At 41.0% G+C, this 16,973-nt stretch overlaps 1 protein-coding gene across 1 annotated transcript in view; it reads left to right on the top strand.

The window, feature by feature from the left end:
• VWF (von Willebrand factor) overlaps positions 1–16,973 on the top strand; it is a 145,114-nt gene that overhangs the window by 35,230 nt on the left and 92,911 nt on the right. Inside the window, exons 14-18 of the mRNA XM_065656516.1 lie at positions 2,231–2,426; positions 3,946–4,161; positions 9,890–10,130; positions 10,955–11,049; positions 12,308–12,468. Of these exons, the coding sequence (XP_065512588.1) occupies positions 2,231–2,426; positions 3,946–4,161; positions 9,890–10,130; positions 10,955–11,049; positions 12,308–12,468 (909 nt within the window). The remainder of the gene's footprint in view (positions 1–2,230; positions 2,427–3,945; positions 4,162–9,889; positions 10,131–10,954; positions 11,050–12,307; positions 12,469–16,973) is intronic.

The raw sequence follows: 16,973 nt of genomic DNA, 5'->3' as shown, positions 1-16,973 counted from the left end.
CCTATGTGCTCATACAAGAGGCTGTTGTCTCTCGATCCACAGGTCTCAGAGACTGCGAGTGTTGTCTCCAAGGGTGTATTCACTCCCTCAGGGGTGTGAATCTGCCTGTAGCATTTGTTCCTGGTGTGATGACCTGCAGGCTTTGGGCACTAAGTGTAGGGCGATTTGCTCCCACGTGATGCTGGGTAGCTGCAGACCTATGTGCTCCTGCCTTGTTTGCAGGGATGGGTTCTTAACCACAGCCCTGCTGCCTTTCAAGCCTCACTTGTAACAGGGGCTCTGCAGGTGAGCCCTATGTGGGGTGGGTTTACTCACCGAGAAGAGTTTTGCCAAGAAAGCTGGTTCTCCTGGGGTTACTGTTTCTACCAAGCAGTGAGCGCTGCCATCTTTGAACCATGGCATTGCTTTTGCACTCCCCTTGCCTGCCCTAAAATCTGGCTTAAATGTCACATCTGACACAGCCTAAGGGTTCATGAAAGCTAGTTCAGAAGTGAGTACAAGAGCTGAAAAGACAACAGAGAAGGAAGGTCGAGAATAACTTTAGAAAGCATCCATGGTTATGTTGTTGTTTCAATTTAGCCCATATCTCTATGCTCCAAGGGTCCTAGAAGTCGTTTTTGGGCTGAGAACAATTCAGTTCAGTCCCTTGGTACATCTCAGAAGTTCTGTCTTTCCTCAGTATTCGAAGTTTTTTTTCTGCTGGTCAGAGACCTGTATAGCCTGGCAAATTCTTTCTTACAGTTAAAACAAATCTAATTTTCTGCTCCAGATCCTCTACTCATAAGAGCAGTGGAAGTTTCTCCAATTATCTGCATTTATTCAGTTCTGCTCCAAGCTCCTTCCCTTGCTGGGTTTCTAAGGCATCTTTTTCATTGCTTTCGGAGAGTTAATTTATGCTGGATTTGTGGACCGACCTTTTGCTGAGTATTTCTGACAATTGAGGGAAGTGATACACTTCCATTACCTTGGCCAGACTTCTATGTTCCTCAAGAAGGCTTCCCTTTCTGTGACCACTTGATGTTTGTGATTCAAGCTTCCACTTGAAAATACCCCACAATTTGTATGAGTCCTTGTCTGCCTGCAGAGTACGTGAAAAAGTAGCTTCCTTGGCCATCAGAGTAATAAGCATATGTATCCTCTATTAATTTATAGTTGTTCCTTTTGATGCTCCATATTTACTCTCTGACCACTGTGTACAAAGGGAGATTAGTATTCAGTTATATTTTGGAGAATGTTTTTATCTTCAATTATACAGAAAACCGGTTTTCTTCAAAAATCTGTTTTTCTAGCTTTTTTGGTTCTGTTTCACTGGTTACTCCTGCCGACCTGACTATAGTAGTATTCTAGTAAATGTATACAGAGAGTAGCTGTAGCATTAAAGCACTGAATCAGCTCCTGAGAACAGCTGCTAGTACTTGTGATGTACCAGATCTTTACTTCTAATAAAAACTCACAGTTCCTACTAGAAGAAAGGATATTGGTGCCTTTGTGTTGCAGAATTTCCCCTGTTTACCTCTAGGTTTAGAGTTCCGTTTCAGATGTCCCTTGATTTGCAGTAGGAATAAGTCAGGGTGAAAAGTACATCTGCTATGTGGGTTGTTTGCAATGCTGCTTTTAGTGCGTCATAAGTCTGTCTAGGCAGGAGGAAGCTTTAATGTGAGGTAATGTAGCTTAAGGGGTAGCAGTTTCTTCCTTATTTTATTAATGGTCCTTAATGTTGAGGGAAACAACTCCTCCAGCATTGTCTCTGTTTTGTGTCAAAACAATCTGTTTAAATTTTCTTCATCTTCAAATTTTCTTTTAAAATGTGAAATGGTTTCAGATGCTATTTTTCCAAATTACCATTAGAAATATAACCATCCCGCTATGTTAAAAAATGTAACTCCCACTGTTGCCTGGTTCATCTATATGAATGAAGGGGAAAAATCAGGAAAGACTAAACTGGAGTGCTGATCAAGGCACAAAAAGGAGCTATTTTTCTTTTAGTCACCTTCAGTTACCATCTGAAATTGTCAGTGTACTGTGCAAAAATTGTACTGCTGCTACTAGGAATAGCATTTGTATTAGAAGTTTGAAAATGTAGTACAATGAAACTGTGTCTATAATATTTTAATGTGTATTTGAGAGTTTCCTTGATTGTTAAATTGTGTATGGTTCATTCTTTAGAAAATCTTGCAATACAGTGGTGACCTATTCTGAAGGATGACCTGGTTAATGTTGTGTCCCTTAGCTGTCTCCAGTCTATTCTGAAAGGATGTGTGGGCTATGTGGCAATTACAATGGTAACCAAGGGGATGATTTTCTTACACCTTCTGGCATGGTGGAAGCTCTTCTGGAAGACTTTGGAAACTCCTGGAAGCTCAACGCAGACTGCCAAGACTTGTCAAAACAAGACAGCGACCCCTGCAATCTCAATCCTCGTTTAGGTACTGAACTCCATCCAAAATTACCATGTGCAGCAAACTGTGATCTTCCATTTTACACAGCAATATTAAAAACAAAACCCAACAAAACAACAGCAACACAAACAAACACACACACACAAAACGACCACAAAGAAGCAGAGAGTCACTGACTGATTGTCGTGGTTTAACCCCAGCCAACAACTAAGCACCATGCAGCCACTTGCTCACTCCATACTGGTGGGATGAAGGAGAGATTTAGAAGGGTAAAAGTGAGAAACCTCATGGGCTGAGATAAAGACAGAGTAAAAGATAAAGCAAAAAGCTGCACACACAAGCAAAGCAAAACAAGAAATTCATTCACTGCTTCCCATGGGCAGGCAGGTGTTCAGCCATCTCCAGGACAGCAGGGCTCCATCATATGTAATGGTTACTTGGGAGGACAAATGCCATAACTACGAATGTCCTCCCCTTCCTCCTTCTTCTCCTAGCTTTATATGCTGAGCTTGATGTCATATGGTATGGAATATCCCTTTGGTCAGTTGGGGCCAGTTGTCCCAGCTGTGTCCCCTCCCAACTTCTTGTGCACTCCCAGTTCACCCACTTTTGGGGTGGAGTGAGAAGCAGAAAAAGCCCTAAGTCTGTGTAAGCACTGCTCAGCAACAGCAAAAACGTCTCTATATCACCAGCACTGTCCTCAGAACAAATCCAAAACCTAGCCCCCACACCAGCTACTATGAAGAAAATTAACTGTCCCAGCCAAACCCAGCACGTTGATGCAGACTTTCTAAGGAAAATGTAATGTTTTATGAAAAATGAAAACAAATCAGTAATGTGGGATCATGTTGCTGGTCAGTTTGGACCACATTCAGAGTTAGACTATCACACAAACTTGTGCCACTGAAACTGCTCTTACAAGTGATAGAAATACTCTGTTTATCCTCTGGGTGGACAAAACACCTGTCTTCTTTACTCCTCTGTCCTTATACCTTATAGACTTCTTCTGATCCCTTGTCTTCCTTCTTTTATTGCACCCCAACAGACAGCCTTCCTCTTTCCCTCCATACTGCTTGGCTGTCCTGATTGGACATGTGGAGAAATTCTCAGAGCAAATTTATTGTCCCAGGTGTTACAGCAAGCTCTGATTTCTGGGAGGAGCAAGTGCACAGAAAATTTTATGGGCATAGATCAGAGCAGGCACTGTAGTTTTGTAAGCATAGTGCATCCTAGAAGGTTTAATTTTGCAAATATAAAAAGCAGCAGAAAGCAGAGGCCCCGTAAAAGGAATTACAGCACCAGAAATAGTGGTAACAGAATATAAAAGCATTGCATTTCCTTGATTTGTTTCACTAGTGAAACATTATTCTTTCAGTGGAGCACGTGACCTATGAGCTATGATGCTATATATGACTACTTGATCCTATTTATTCTTCTGTGTGTTTTGGAATTTTCTTACAAAAGAAAATGCTTACTGTGGCTCTTCTAGGTTTTCTTGAAAGCCACTGAGTGATTCAGTGCAAGTATGTAATTTTTCTCTTTTTAGCCAAATACGCTGAGGACTCCTGCTCAGTTCTGATGTCTTCTGCATTTGAACCCTGTCACCATGAAGTCAGTCCCACTCCCTATGTGAAAAACTGCCGCTTCGATGTTTGTTCCTGCTCCAATGGCAAGGATTGTCTGTGCTCTGCTATTGCTAATTATGCAGCAGCTTGTGCTAGGAAGAGCATCCTGGTTCAGTGGAGAGAACCGGACTTCTGCCGTAAGTGAAATGCTCCTAAAACCCACTTATTTTCCTTATCTCAAAGGAATTTCTTGGCAGTGTCATATGAGAAATCTAGAATGAGATGATTTCTGCAAGGTGCCAAATATTTCTTATGGAAAATGATGAGTATATCTTTTTTCTACTCTAGCAAGGGTGCAAAAACTGTTCACAGAGACTGCTCAGCACTGGGGGAGAGAAGCAGTTGTATGGCATACCTCAGCAGAGCTTTTGACTGGATTTCCGTTTTCAGCTGTATTTAAGTTTCAGCTACTCACCTGGACACTTTCTAAGTATCCCAGAGTGCTAATCTGCAAGTGATTTGTAGTAATGTATGAGTCGCTCTTTTTGGTACCTCCTTCTTTTGAGGCCCAGGCTTCCCAGCTGCCGACTTCATCAGTGACTCCTGACTTTAGCCAAAGTTTAGGGTACAGAGGAGGCACAAAGGCAGGTACTTGGTCAAATGGTGTCATAGAACAGAATCATAGAACTACAGACAATATTGTATCAGAAGGGACCTCTGGCAGTCTTCTGGTACAACCCCTGCTCGTAGCAGGGCTAACTTACAGCAGATTGCCTAGGGTCTTGCCCAGAAAAGTTTTGAATATCTCCAAGGATGGAGATCCCACAATCTCTGTGGCATCTCTCTCTCTTAGCAGTTTGATTATCATCCTGTCAGTGCAGAGGTCTGAGATCTATGTCAGATTTCATGTACACTATTTAGCTCATGGGTGAACGTCATTTTACTAACTGCAAGAGTTGCAAGAGGATGGAACAAAAATTCAGATTGCAGGTTTGGGTTACAGAGGTGGGGTAACAGAAAGAATAAGATGTTTTTGCATAGATCAGTCCAGTGCAAGATTAATAGCCAAACCGTGAAGAAGCTGGAGCAGAAGCCAATATATTTTATTTCTTTTCTTTGTCTATTAGGTCAATGTGGTAGGAAAAAAAAATCCATTGCAATGGAATTTTGATGGAACACCCATAAATGTTTGTGAAATGGATACTTTTCCATTTTCCTGAGCAACTTTGCTATTAAGGAAAGAAGACAATCAAAAATTTTGGCAAAAAGAATGTATGCTTGGCAGCTCTCCAGATCAGTTCTGCTACTTCTTCCCAAAAAAGGTTGTGGGAAAACCATTTATAAACTGACTGTGTAGAAACTGGAAGAGAGAGAAAGAGAGGTCACTGGCCTTCCACCCGGTAGGAGCTGTACCTGCAAGGTCAGTGACTACAGATTCTGCAACCTGGAAAGTATTTACTGCGAATGAGAACAAAACCAGTTTATGTTAAACTGCTGCATGGTTTCATAATATTTTACCTAATTTATGTAAATGCTCAGATAGTGGAACAGTAATGTAATAAAAATCCTTTTAAAAATGTGCAGGTCTGGAGGCTGAAAGAAAGAGCAGCGATAATGCACCATCGTTCTTTCTGTAATTGAACAAGTCAATTTTCACAATTAATCTTTAATAGTGCAGAGCTGCTTCCTCCTCTCTGTGCATTACAGAGCGCTTTATGCTCTCATAAAGTGACGATTTCCCTGATTGCAGATCCATCAGCCCCCATTAAATAATCCTGATGCCCCAGACATCTACTGTCACATGAAGGAGAATAATTCCTCTTTTAATGGGCTAGAGATGTGAAAGTGCAGGTTGTGTAATTTGTGCTGATGGCCCAGTGCATTGAACAACCTCTCCACTCCTGCCTTGGTCAACAGAGATTCAGTTTCTTGGGAAATGACTTGACAGAACTGGTTTGCTTGATTCAAAGTCGATAGGTGGCAGGGAGGTAAGTCATTAGTGTAGCACAGCATTTCTGCTGCACATCAAGCTAACAAGAATATTCATCTCCCATGTCTTTGAAATTATTTTAGTTACAGTTTGTTTGTTTAAGAGCTGACTCCTACCCCTGCAGCCCACTGTGAATAAACAACCCTTCAATCCCTTCATGCTGTGTGGAAGGAGGCGATAGGCCACACTGAGAAGGGCTGTCTCTCTCATGCATATGCATAGAAAAAAAAAAAATGGCTAGATGGCTGGGTCCAAAGAGTTGTGGTGAACTGAATCAAATCCAGTTGGTGGCCGGTCACGAGTGGTGTTCCCCAGGGCTCAGTATTGGGGCCAGTTCTGATTAATCTCTTTATCAACGATCTAGATGAGGGGATTGATTGCACCCTCAGTAAGTTTGCAGATGACACCAGGTTGGGTGGGAGTATTGATCTGCTTGAGAGTAGGAAGGATCTACAGAGGGATCTGGACTGGCTGGATCAATGGACCGAGGCCAAATTTATGAGGTTCAACAGTGCCAAGTGCTCAGTCCTGCACTTGGGTCACAGCAACCCCATGCAATGCTACAGGCTTGGGGAAGAGTGGCCGTAAAGCTGCCTGGCAGAAAATGACCTGGGGGTGTTGGTCAACAGTCAGCTGAACATGAGCCTGCAGTGTGCCCAGGTGGCCAAAAAGACCAACAATATCCTGGCTTGTATCAGGAATAGTGTGTCCAGCAGGACTAGGGAAGTGATTGTCCCCCTCTACTCGGTGCTGGTGAGGTCCCACCTTGAATACTGTGTTCAGTTTTGGCCTCCTCACTACAAGAAAGACATTGAGGTGTAGGAGACAGTTCAGAGAAGGGCAGCAAAGCCGGTGAGGGGTCTGGAGCACAAGTGTGATGAGGAGCAGCTGAGGGAGCTGGGGCTGTTTAGCCTGGAGAAAAGGAGGCTGAGGGGAGACCTTATCACTGTCTACAACTACCTGAAAGGAGTTGTAGCATGGAGGGTGTTGGTCTCTTCTCCCAAATAGCAAGTGATAGGACAAGAGGAAATGGCCTCAAATTGCACCAGGGGAGATTAAGATTGGATATTAGGAAAAATTTCTTCATAGAAAGGTTTGTCAAGCATTGGATCAGGCTATCCAGGGAAGTGGTTGAGTCAACATTCCTGGACGTGTTTAAAAGACACATAGATTCAGTGCTTAGGGACATGGTTTAGCAGTGGACTTGACAGTGTTAGGTTAATGGTTGGACATGATGGTCTTAAAGGTCTTTTCCAATCTAAATTATTCTATGATTCCATGTGTTGTGTGTCTGTATATATAGATGTATATGTTGTTTTGTGATGAAAGAGACTCAGTCAACAGGTCCCTAGATCTTTCTTCAGGTTTTAGGACCTGTTGATAAGCCCGCTGTTTTCCTTAAAGTGGTGGTGGTGGGCTAGTTTATTGTTTTTGCATAGCTTCAGAGAGAGGATTTGTATGGGATGGATCCAGGAGTTGAGTAGGGAATGAAGGGCAGTCTCTGAGCAGCATTTGAGGATGGCTACATCGCATGGTGGGGCTTGGTATGCTGGCTGGTCCTGGTTGAGCAGCTGTGTTAAATGTAGTCCTGAGAGGGTGCATCTTCACTCAGAGCCTGTGACCTAGGTATGATTGTGTTTTCACCTTACGCTACCTGAGAAACTGGTCAGGATTTATACCCCTTTCACTCTGGGTTGAAAACCCACCCACAAGAAGCTGGATGAACTATCTGGTGAATACACATTTTTCCAGTGCTTTCCCACTATTTCCCATCTTATCCCTGAGACAGGCTGAACTTCAAAGCACAGCATTGAGCTGTTTCAGTTTTATAGCAGGCATCTGTAGAGAGTAGATGCACCTCGCCTTTTCCTCTCATTTTCCTGTCAATAATGAGATAGATTTATTTGAGTGACAATGTATTACAAAGCGTACAGACAACAGTTACCTCCCAGGTCGGTTGTTTTGCCTTTTTGCTGTTAAAAAAAGATGTTGCTGAGAGGTGACAGAGCAGAGGATTTGGACAGTGAACATGGCATTGGGCAGCATAAATGGAAAAATGTGGGATGTTTCTAAAATCTTAGGAAGTACATGGACAGGAAAGATGAGTTACAAAGCTTTATCTAAAAAAAGGATCCACTGCAAACTTGTCCCTATGGGCAAAGACTGTTACCATTGCCTAGAAAGTAGGGTAGGATGTTGGGCTGTTGTCCTGTCCTTTCTGAATCTCGAAACTCTAGTAAACTGGTGTGCTCACCTGGAAGCTGCCAAACCAGTTATTTATTTTGAGAAGTTCCTGGGTAGCAAATCATAGTTTTGGCTGAGGCTTCATGGTCATCCTGCTTGCATGAGCCTTCGGTGATGAAAGTTGCTTTTAAATGGTCCTCCACCATGGGCTGTGCCTGTTCAGTGTTTGATTTACTGTAAAGATTGCGTTTACGTAAATCAGAAGGACTGTTCTGTGAATAGCTACCAAAGGCTCCTACAGTTGTGAGTGAATATATCATCTGTTTATTTCTGAATTAGGAGGTATTTACTCTGCTTACTGTGCTGATGAGTACACATAAATTTCTTGGGCTGTGTTGTGAAAGATATATTAAGAAGTTTGGACAAAAGTCCCAAACTTGGGAGATCTTTGGTCAAAAGAAGGCTTCAAGTCACCTTAGGTGCCTCTGGGCTAGATGCTCAAGTTAGGGGCTTACGCTCTCACGTATGGGACTTCAGGTGCCGCAACAGAAACAGGGGAGATGCTGGTGCAGCCATGTCTGTCTTCAGTAAGTAGAAGTAATTCTTCATTTCAGAAGAATTTTGTGATGGTAAGCATTAGACATCAGTTGTCTAATGTAGGCCTTGCTTCGCTAGCCTCAGTGTTAGTTCAGCTCTGCTAGCAGCTGTGTGAGACTGTAGGGCTGTAACCTTACGATAGATTTTCTTTTACTGCCATTGCTGTTACAGTTCCCAGGCACGTGTGCTCACAGAAGAGGGGGTATTGGTTATGGGATCACTCTGCAGGGATGACAAGAGGAAGACTTCTCTCTAACCTCTTGATTTTGATTTTAGCACAGTACAAATGCGCCAACTTTATTTGCAGCTGCTTCCTTCACTCCACTGAACATCCTACCTCATCACCTTACAATTCTGGCCGTTTGCTTTGGGAGATTGCTACAACCAACAGGTTTTGTAAATCCTAGTTGTCAGGTGGCCTGTTCAAAGCCCTTCACAGTACTTATTTTCTCGTCTTCTGAAATGTGTTGTCATAGCTGCCACCTAGTGTCGGTGCTGATGAATACCGAGGAGCTTGTCTCAAAATCGGAGCTGTAGAACAACAGGGAAGCTTTATAAAAAAAGAAGCCAAATGGCTCAGAAGGCCACAGGTCTCCATAAAAATGAATTCATCTTGAAAAATAGTTAGTACAAACGACTTCATTATTTGCACATGTTTCCACATAAATTACTGAGAGCTTCTGGGATATGAGGCTTTAAACTGTTGCAGCACTTGCTTATCAAGGCAGAAACCTACATTTCTGCTTATTTTGGCCAAATTGTCTCTAACCATATTGCAAAGGAAGTGTAAATGTGTACACGACAATTGTCATGCTCCTAATTTGTAGATCCAAGGAATAACAGAGGTTGGACAGTGTTTTTTGTTCTGGATGAAATTTCTGTTTTGAATTTCCATTGCAGGTGTTGCAATCTAATCCCAGCATTTATTTGAAACTGCACATAGTAAGGTTTTGCTTGTATATATATAAGCAGTGCCCCTAGGCTTCCCTGGTGCTGCAGAGTAAAGGAGAAATAGTGTAATACAGGCCTCCATCAATGAGTAAATTGCGTAAAAACATTTTAATCCCCAGTTTCCCAGCCTGGTTTAGGCAGCTTTTCTTTTAATTGGCTTTGGATCAAATGCCAGTCTCCCTGATGTGCACATCATTCAACAGCAATGACCTGTCCTGGAGGCCAAGTGTACCAGCAGTGTGGGATGCCCTGCAACCAGACCTGCAGATCTTTGTCGTACCCCGATGAGGACTGTGATGAACTCTGTGTGGAAGGATGCTACTGTCCCCCTGGGCACTACCTGGACGAGCGCGAGGAGTGTGTGCCAAGGTCCCACTGCTCTTGTTACTATGATGGTGAGATCTTCCAGCCAGAGGACATCTTTTCAGATCATTACACCATGTGGTAAGTGTAGTGTTCATAACTCATCCCTACATGCTGTGACTCAGAAATTTTTGGATAGCCCAAGTGGTTAACTAGTTCAGTTCCTCAGTTCTTTTAACTCCACTGGAACTAATTTAAAAGAGGGCAAGATTTTGTCTCCAACAAACCAAATGGTGAGGTTTTGCTGTTGCATCTCGATCCATATAATTTCAAATGCCATCTTAGTGTAGAAAAAAGGACTAAGCCCTATCCTGTGAACAGTTCCTGACAGTTTGAAATGGAGTTTGATTACTGAGAATAGCTACTTCGAAAGCTTTTAAAATGTCACTCTAATGTCCTGCATTACATTTCTTAAATATTAAAACCTAATTACCTCTATCAAAGATACAAATATTAAAAAGCATTTCTAATTGTTAAATTGAGTAGCTGTACACGGAGTGTACAAATGTAATTGCTGGGCAGCTCCTGGCAAGCCCAGTTTTGGGAACAGTGTCATCTCCTGTTCTGCTCTACCACAAAGTCGTAAGTTACAGGCACTAAGTGGTCCCTTACCTCTCTCTACAGCAGACTTGACTATTATCTTGCCCATCTTTACTCCCGTGCAGATGCATTGGATTCAGTGGGACAGGGCTAGTATACCATGCTAGTATATCACTGCAACTATCTTAAGGAAGATTTGCCTTTTAGCTTGATAAGCACAGTGAATGGAGAGCAACAGATCAGCCCCAAAGAGAGGTGTAATTTTGGCACCCTGACAAGTTCCCTGCGGGCCTGTCTGCAAACAACTGCGTGAGTGAAAGCTAAATGTCACTTTGTTAACTATAAGCTCTATTTGTTTTTCTTAGCTATTGTGAAAATGGTTTCATGCACTGCAGTACAAACAGAATTCCTGGTGCCTTCCTGCCAGATGTTTTCGCTGATGAGAGGCCATCTGCCAGAAGTTAGTATGCTTTAAAAAAATTAATACTTTTCTTTTATTTCTTTTTTAAAACTTTTTTCTCTTCAGTCTCTTGGTAATCTAGAATAGGAAAGAAGTACCAGATGTTGCAGTGGCTGGTGATGTTGTACATCTTTTTCTAACCTTTTTTTTTTTTTTTTTTACAGGATAGAAGCAAAATGTTTGCATGGGAGGATACAGGGCTCATTGTGTCCCACCTCTCAAAATTATAGTTACCCACAGCAATTTCTCTTTAGTTGAAGAGGTTAAGGCATCCTTTGGTGGTGATATGAGGACCTCAGTTGCTATTTGAGGATCACACAACATCAGTAACTAGCCGCCTTTATACATTCTGCTTCTGACTTGCAGGTTGCAAGTCCTCCTTTCTGGCGCAGACGAAGCTTTTTGTGGCTTCAAGGTTAGAGGGCTGCCAGGCACTGAGTGCACCCTCCAGCCACCAGGCATCTTGCCATAAAACCTCCAGGAGACTGACAACTGTCTTGCAGAGGCTAGGCACTGCTTTGGAGAACAGGCCATTAGTGTTCTGGTTTTTTTTTTGAGGCTCTCACTGATATGTGGATGTAGTTTATGGGATTATGATGGGGGAGAGGACTTGGTAGGCCACCAGTAACAGAGTCACTGGTTGGTCCCCACAGTCCTTCAAGTTAAACCTTCTAGGTGTATATCTCACCAAACTCCTGCTATAACAGTAATGCACTAATATTGGTGTGTCAAGACTTACAAAACCTCAGAGAGGCATATTTCTAGCATTGCTTGAAATAATAACCTGGAGTTTCTCAGGAAATTCTGTTCTTCTTTTAGAACCTGAGTTCTCAAAGAGTTTGAAAACTTTGTATTTAAGCTAAGAGCATTGTTATTAACAGTCATACATGTAACTATACTCCATGTTGGAAGTGAGTCTAAATACAATAATATGTGATGCTGTTCCTTCTCAGAGCATGGATTTTATGCTGACATTGGTAGTGTACACTGCCTACAGGCGCACTGCCTTAGTGCGATTTGGAATTGAATCGTGCAGCTTATTTTGCACCCTTATTAGAATACATGCTTTTATGATTGTCTAACTGAGGTCACTTCATTGGGACTTGGGGACTGTTACCTTTACAATGGCATGCATAGTGGTGTTGCTCCATTCTGTATCCTAGTTTTCTAATAACAATGTTGATCCATCCTTTAGAAAAATACTGTGCTAACAAAACTTGAGCTCTAATTCCATTTTTTGTAAATTTATTTTTTAAAGTAAAAAGGAGCTTGACATGCAGATTCCCCATGGAAAGATTTGTCTGTCCTGCAAACAACCCAAGAGCTGAAGGGTTGGAGTGTGCCAAGACTTGCCAGAACTACGACTTGGACTGCATCAGCCATGGCTGTATATCTGGATGCCTCTGTCCAAAAGGGATGGTAAGCAGGCTCCTTTTTGTTTTCTTGCCCTCATTTTTTCCTGCTAGCAGACTTCTTTCAGCTTGGAAATATGTGGCTGTGAAGTACTAGCTCTGCCAAACTGTGACTGTTTTAAAATATGTATGTTAGCATATCTGCATAGAAGATGAATTTTAGCTTGTAATCGTAATTGATAATCAAAAAGCCAAACACTACTTTTAAGGATCAATTTATGTTTTCCTTAAGCTCTCCTCCTGAACTCTTCTCAGTGTTGCTGGGCTTCCCTAGTCAGCGAGACAGAAGTACCTAGGCACCCATACCTTAAATACCCACCCCACATCCAGCCAAAGCTTCCTGCTGATACTAGTTGCCTCCTTGTCAAGTCTTCATTTCTGCTGCTGCCTTCTTGTGTGTTGTTGCAAACTGAGGGTTCACCACAAGCAGGAACATGGGACATGAAACTTGCTAAGATGATGCCAGAGAGTGTCCTGGAATTGCAGATGGTGTGCTGAGCATGCTTTTTTCACTGGTAAAATGCTTTCTGGAGTCCAGGGTTATGTTCCCCTTCAACCCTCAGGTTTAATCATTAGTTTAGTTGTTTTTAAATAGAGCAAATAGTTATTTGCTAAGCCAGTGACTGTGAACTCAATATCACTTCAGAGCCCTGAAAAAAAGCAGATGGGGTAGAATAGAGAGCAGATTGCTGCTGTTGTTCTCTGAGCAATAGAAAAAAGCATCAGCATTCAGGGTTGTGCAACACTCTGGGCAGGCGAAGAGTTGTGCACAGGATCTCACTGGGGGCTGGGGGTGTAGTCTCAGGTGTCACATGAATAGGATAGAGGTGGAGTACATGGTACACTTTTTATGAAGTAAACGGCACTATCGAGTTGTCTGTCCCAGAAAACTACTGGGATTAAGAAGTTTGTTAAGTTCAATGCATGAAATGCAGTTGAAAATACCTGATAGATGCTGAAAAAAAGAGAGTTAAGGCTGTGTCTTTATTTTGTTTGGGGGCTAAAATACTCTACAATTGATACCTATGGTACTTTGAGGTGTTCTGGTGCAGTTTTCTGACTCAGAGGGGCATATAGTAAAGCAAGAGGTTTTCAAATGCTGCAACTCAGGAATTCTAGAAATACAGAAGATGACTTTTGGGTTTTTTTACACTTTTATACCTACTCAAGGTTCAGGCTCATATTAATATGCACTGGACATTGTTAGCAAATGAAGGTGTGGGTTACTACTTCTAGCGTTGAGATGCATGTTTTTGTCTAGGCTTCAGCTCTAATAAATTGACTTAATCTGCTAGTTTAAATTCCATTTAGAAAACAAATTAGCTTTCCCTGGAAACATGTATTTTTATAAAGATGTGTTGTTTTTTTTTTTCTGCTTCCATACGAATACAGGTGTTTTCTCCCTCAAAATTCCTTCCATGTTTTCTCCCTCAAAATTCCTTCCATTGTCTTACTAGAAACAAGCAAACAAATTCTCATAACACAGTCATTTCTAGCATTAATATTCATGTACTTTTAAATTTTGCTACCATATTTTGCTGATAAATACGCATTTATGCAAATAGATGATACTGCAGGATAAAATGCCAACTGTAGACAAAATCTCAGGCTTGTGAAGTATCTTGTAGGTCTGAAGTGAAAAATATAGAACATAATTTGAAGGCATTCATATCAACATGGAGCAAATTTTTACAATTTTAAAACAAGTGTTGTTTCTTTTCCCATTTCAGTTCTTAGAGAAGAATATTCCTAAACAGTAGTGTGTTAAGTAAACTTACGGAAGTTTATGTACTTGTAAAATTCCAAGAGCTCCAGTGAGAATAGGTCTTTCTCTGCACATAACAATCAGACCTCTTTGATTTGGTGATGGGACTTGAGATTTAGTTTCATTCCAGGGTATGGTAATAGTACACTGTAGAGATGACAATGGAAAAAAAAAATATGATAACTACTCAACCAAAAAAAAAAAAAAAAGGAGGGGGAAAAAAATCCCTCAAACTCCCAAAGTCAACTTCCTAGTAATTAACCTTCACATTTAGTATAGAATTTCATATTCCTTTTTTTGTGGGCTCGAACTGTCATTCAAGCAATCGTTTCATAAAATTTCTGCGAGGAAAAAGAGTCCCTGTCATTCTGGAATTGGAAACTCCAGTTGACTCTGCAGCGGTGAAATACGCCGCTGAATTCAACAAGATAGTTTGTCAGGGTTTGGAAAGAAAAATAGGGCGGAGGTTTTGTTCTTGTTGTTTGCGCCCCCCCCCCTTTTTTTTAAAAGTAGTAAAATATGTTATTTTTCCACTAGGTGGCGGTATGGTTCAATCTTCCAGTAAACTCGGTGTATAATTGCTTGTTCTCATTTGCTTCCTGTCTGGCAGGGAATAAAAACTGCGAGATTCGCATTTCTCAAAACCACAATGAGAGAAACCAGTATATAGGTGGCTTTGTAGTAACCGTGGCCATGAAAAAAGGCAGGAGCAAGCTCAGTCCTTTCATTATGTGGGTGCCCTTGGCCATGTGTTTGTCTCCTGATGTGTGGCTCCATGGGACCTGCCAGCTTGTTGCCAAAGAGCAGTTTCCTCCTGGTCTCCAACGGGTACTTAACAAGGATGGTTTGGGGGAGACTTTTTCCTTATTTCTGCATTCTGCAATGGGGCTTTGTGCCCCCAGTATTATTTGCCTAAGATGAAAAGATTCGGGGTGGTGGTGAGTTTCTCCTTTCCATCCTATCTCTCTCTGCCTTAAAGACTCTGGGCACACTGAGGGAATGCACTTCAGAGTCACAAAGTCTGTGTTTTCCAGACTTGTACCAACACAGCTGAGCAGTAAAGGGACTGGAAAAAGATATAACTATTTGTTTTACTGGTCGATCTCCCTTGGTGTTCTGTAATCCTGTTTAATTTACAAGCACTCATGGAGGTGAGCTACTGTTTTAAGAATGTCTGTGGGAAGTAACAGATTCCTGAACATTTATAGGAATAAATATTTGCACGTATCATCACTCTAGGAGAACTTGTGCCATTTTAGTGAAGATTTCTTTTTCTTTTGTAGTACAGTAACATATACAAATTATGAAAGGTTGTGGATAACTTATTAGCAAAAATAAAAAATTGTCCTGCTTCTCTAAAATGGTTCATACCATCAGGAAAAACAATCAAAGATATGTAGTTTACATAAACACCTATCTGGTACAATTTGCAAGCATATACACTCAATATGGGATTAAGTGCAATGTTATCCCTACATATATGAAGAGATGTCTACAGATCAATTAGCAGAGTTACCAGTCTTAAACAGAGCAATGTATAGTCTGAAATCTGTATGCACAAATTGCTTGCCAATTTTAAATTATATATACAAAAAATAATTTTTAAAAAATCAAGGTTTGTTCACGAACATGATGCTGCAGTTGGCTAGATTTCAATCGGAAAGTTTGCTGGGGTGAGCAACTGCCAATGAGTATTATTTCCCCAATCAGAAAATGCAGATGAAAGCTAATTTATTTCAACTGAGAAATAAGTTTTCCAGTTCCTCTTGACTTAATATTTTACATTATTTTCATTTCTTGAAAATAAAAATGTTCAATATGTCATGAAAAGTAATTCTTCTTCTTTTTTTTTGTCTTTGATCATCTGGAGGGTGAGACATTTTCCATACTTGTCACCCTTTTGCAAAGGAGAAAAGATAAATCATAACATACGTGCAGAAGTGTGGGGAAAATATGCTTTCTCAGATTAGTTTACTGCACTCCAGGTTCTTCCCCTTGGAAAATATTAATAAATATACAAATGGAGTGTTAACCACCTTTCTGGGGAAAAAGAGGAGCAGAACAATCAGAAAGCACAAAATCCAGACACTCCAAAACTATAAAATGTATTTTTTTCAATTTCCAACAATGGAAAAAAAATTAAGGTTTAGACATGAAATGAAACATTTTATTGTATTCTAGCTGCTGAAATAAAACTATGATATATTAGTAGGAAAAAAAAAATTAATTGGAAAAGTTTGAAAGAGTTTTTTTCTTTTGTTTTCATCAGGAACTTAATAGAGTGCTATTTTTATTTTCCTGCTAGCCCTGTTGTATAGTCTTCAGTATAGGCTTATCCTATGTAACAACATGAGAGTCATCATGAGAAGGTAGATGCCAGTTTTCTGGTATGTGTATCTGCCCAAGGACAACACTTCATAAAACAAACATAAGAAGCATACAGTTAACATAAGAAAGAAAAGCTAAATACAAAACCAGCACATTTTGAGTGATTTGTCCTAACATGGTTTTGACTTTGTCTGCACAGAAATGGTGCCAAGCTGTTTTAATTAAAACATATCAGCTATTGAGTTCTAATCTGACCCACTTCCTTTACTTAATCCCTTACTCCTTTATACCTTTGGCTGACTTTCTGCTGAAGCCCTGAGATGTATCGGAGGAACAGAGTGAAAATCTGAGCTTTCCTTGACAATGAGATACTCATCAAAATTGTGTTGACCAAAAGAGATTAAAATTAAGGGAGAAGA

Source organism: Caloenas nicobarica, chromosome 1, assembly GCF_036013445.1.
Source record: "Caloenas nicobarica isolate bCalNic1 chromosome 1, bCalNic1.hap1, whole genome shotgun sequence".
NCBI classification, from domain to species: domain Eukaryota; kingdom Metazoa; phylum Chordata; class Aves; order Columbiformes; family Columbidae; genus Caloenas; species Caloenas nicobarica.
This window is presented reverse-complemented; position numbering and strand designations above follow the sequence as displayed.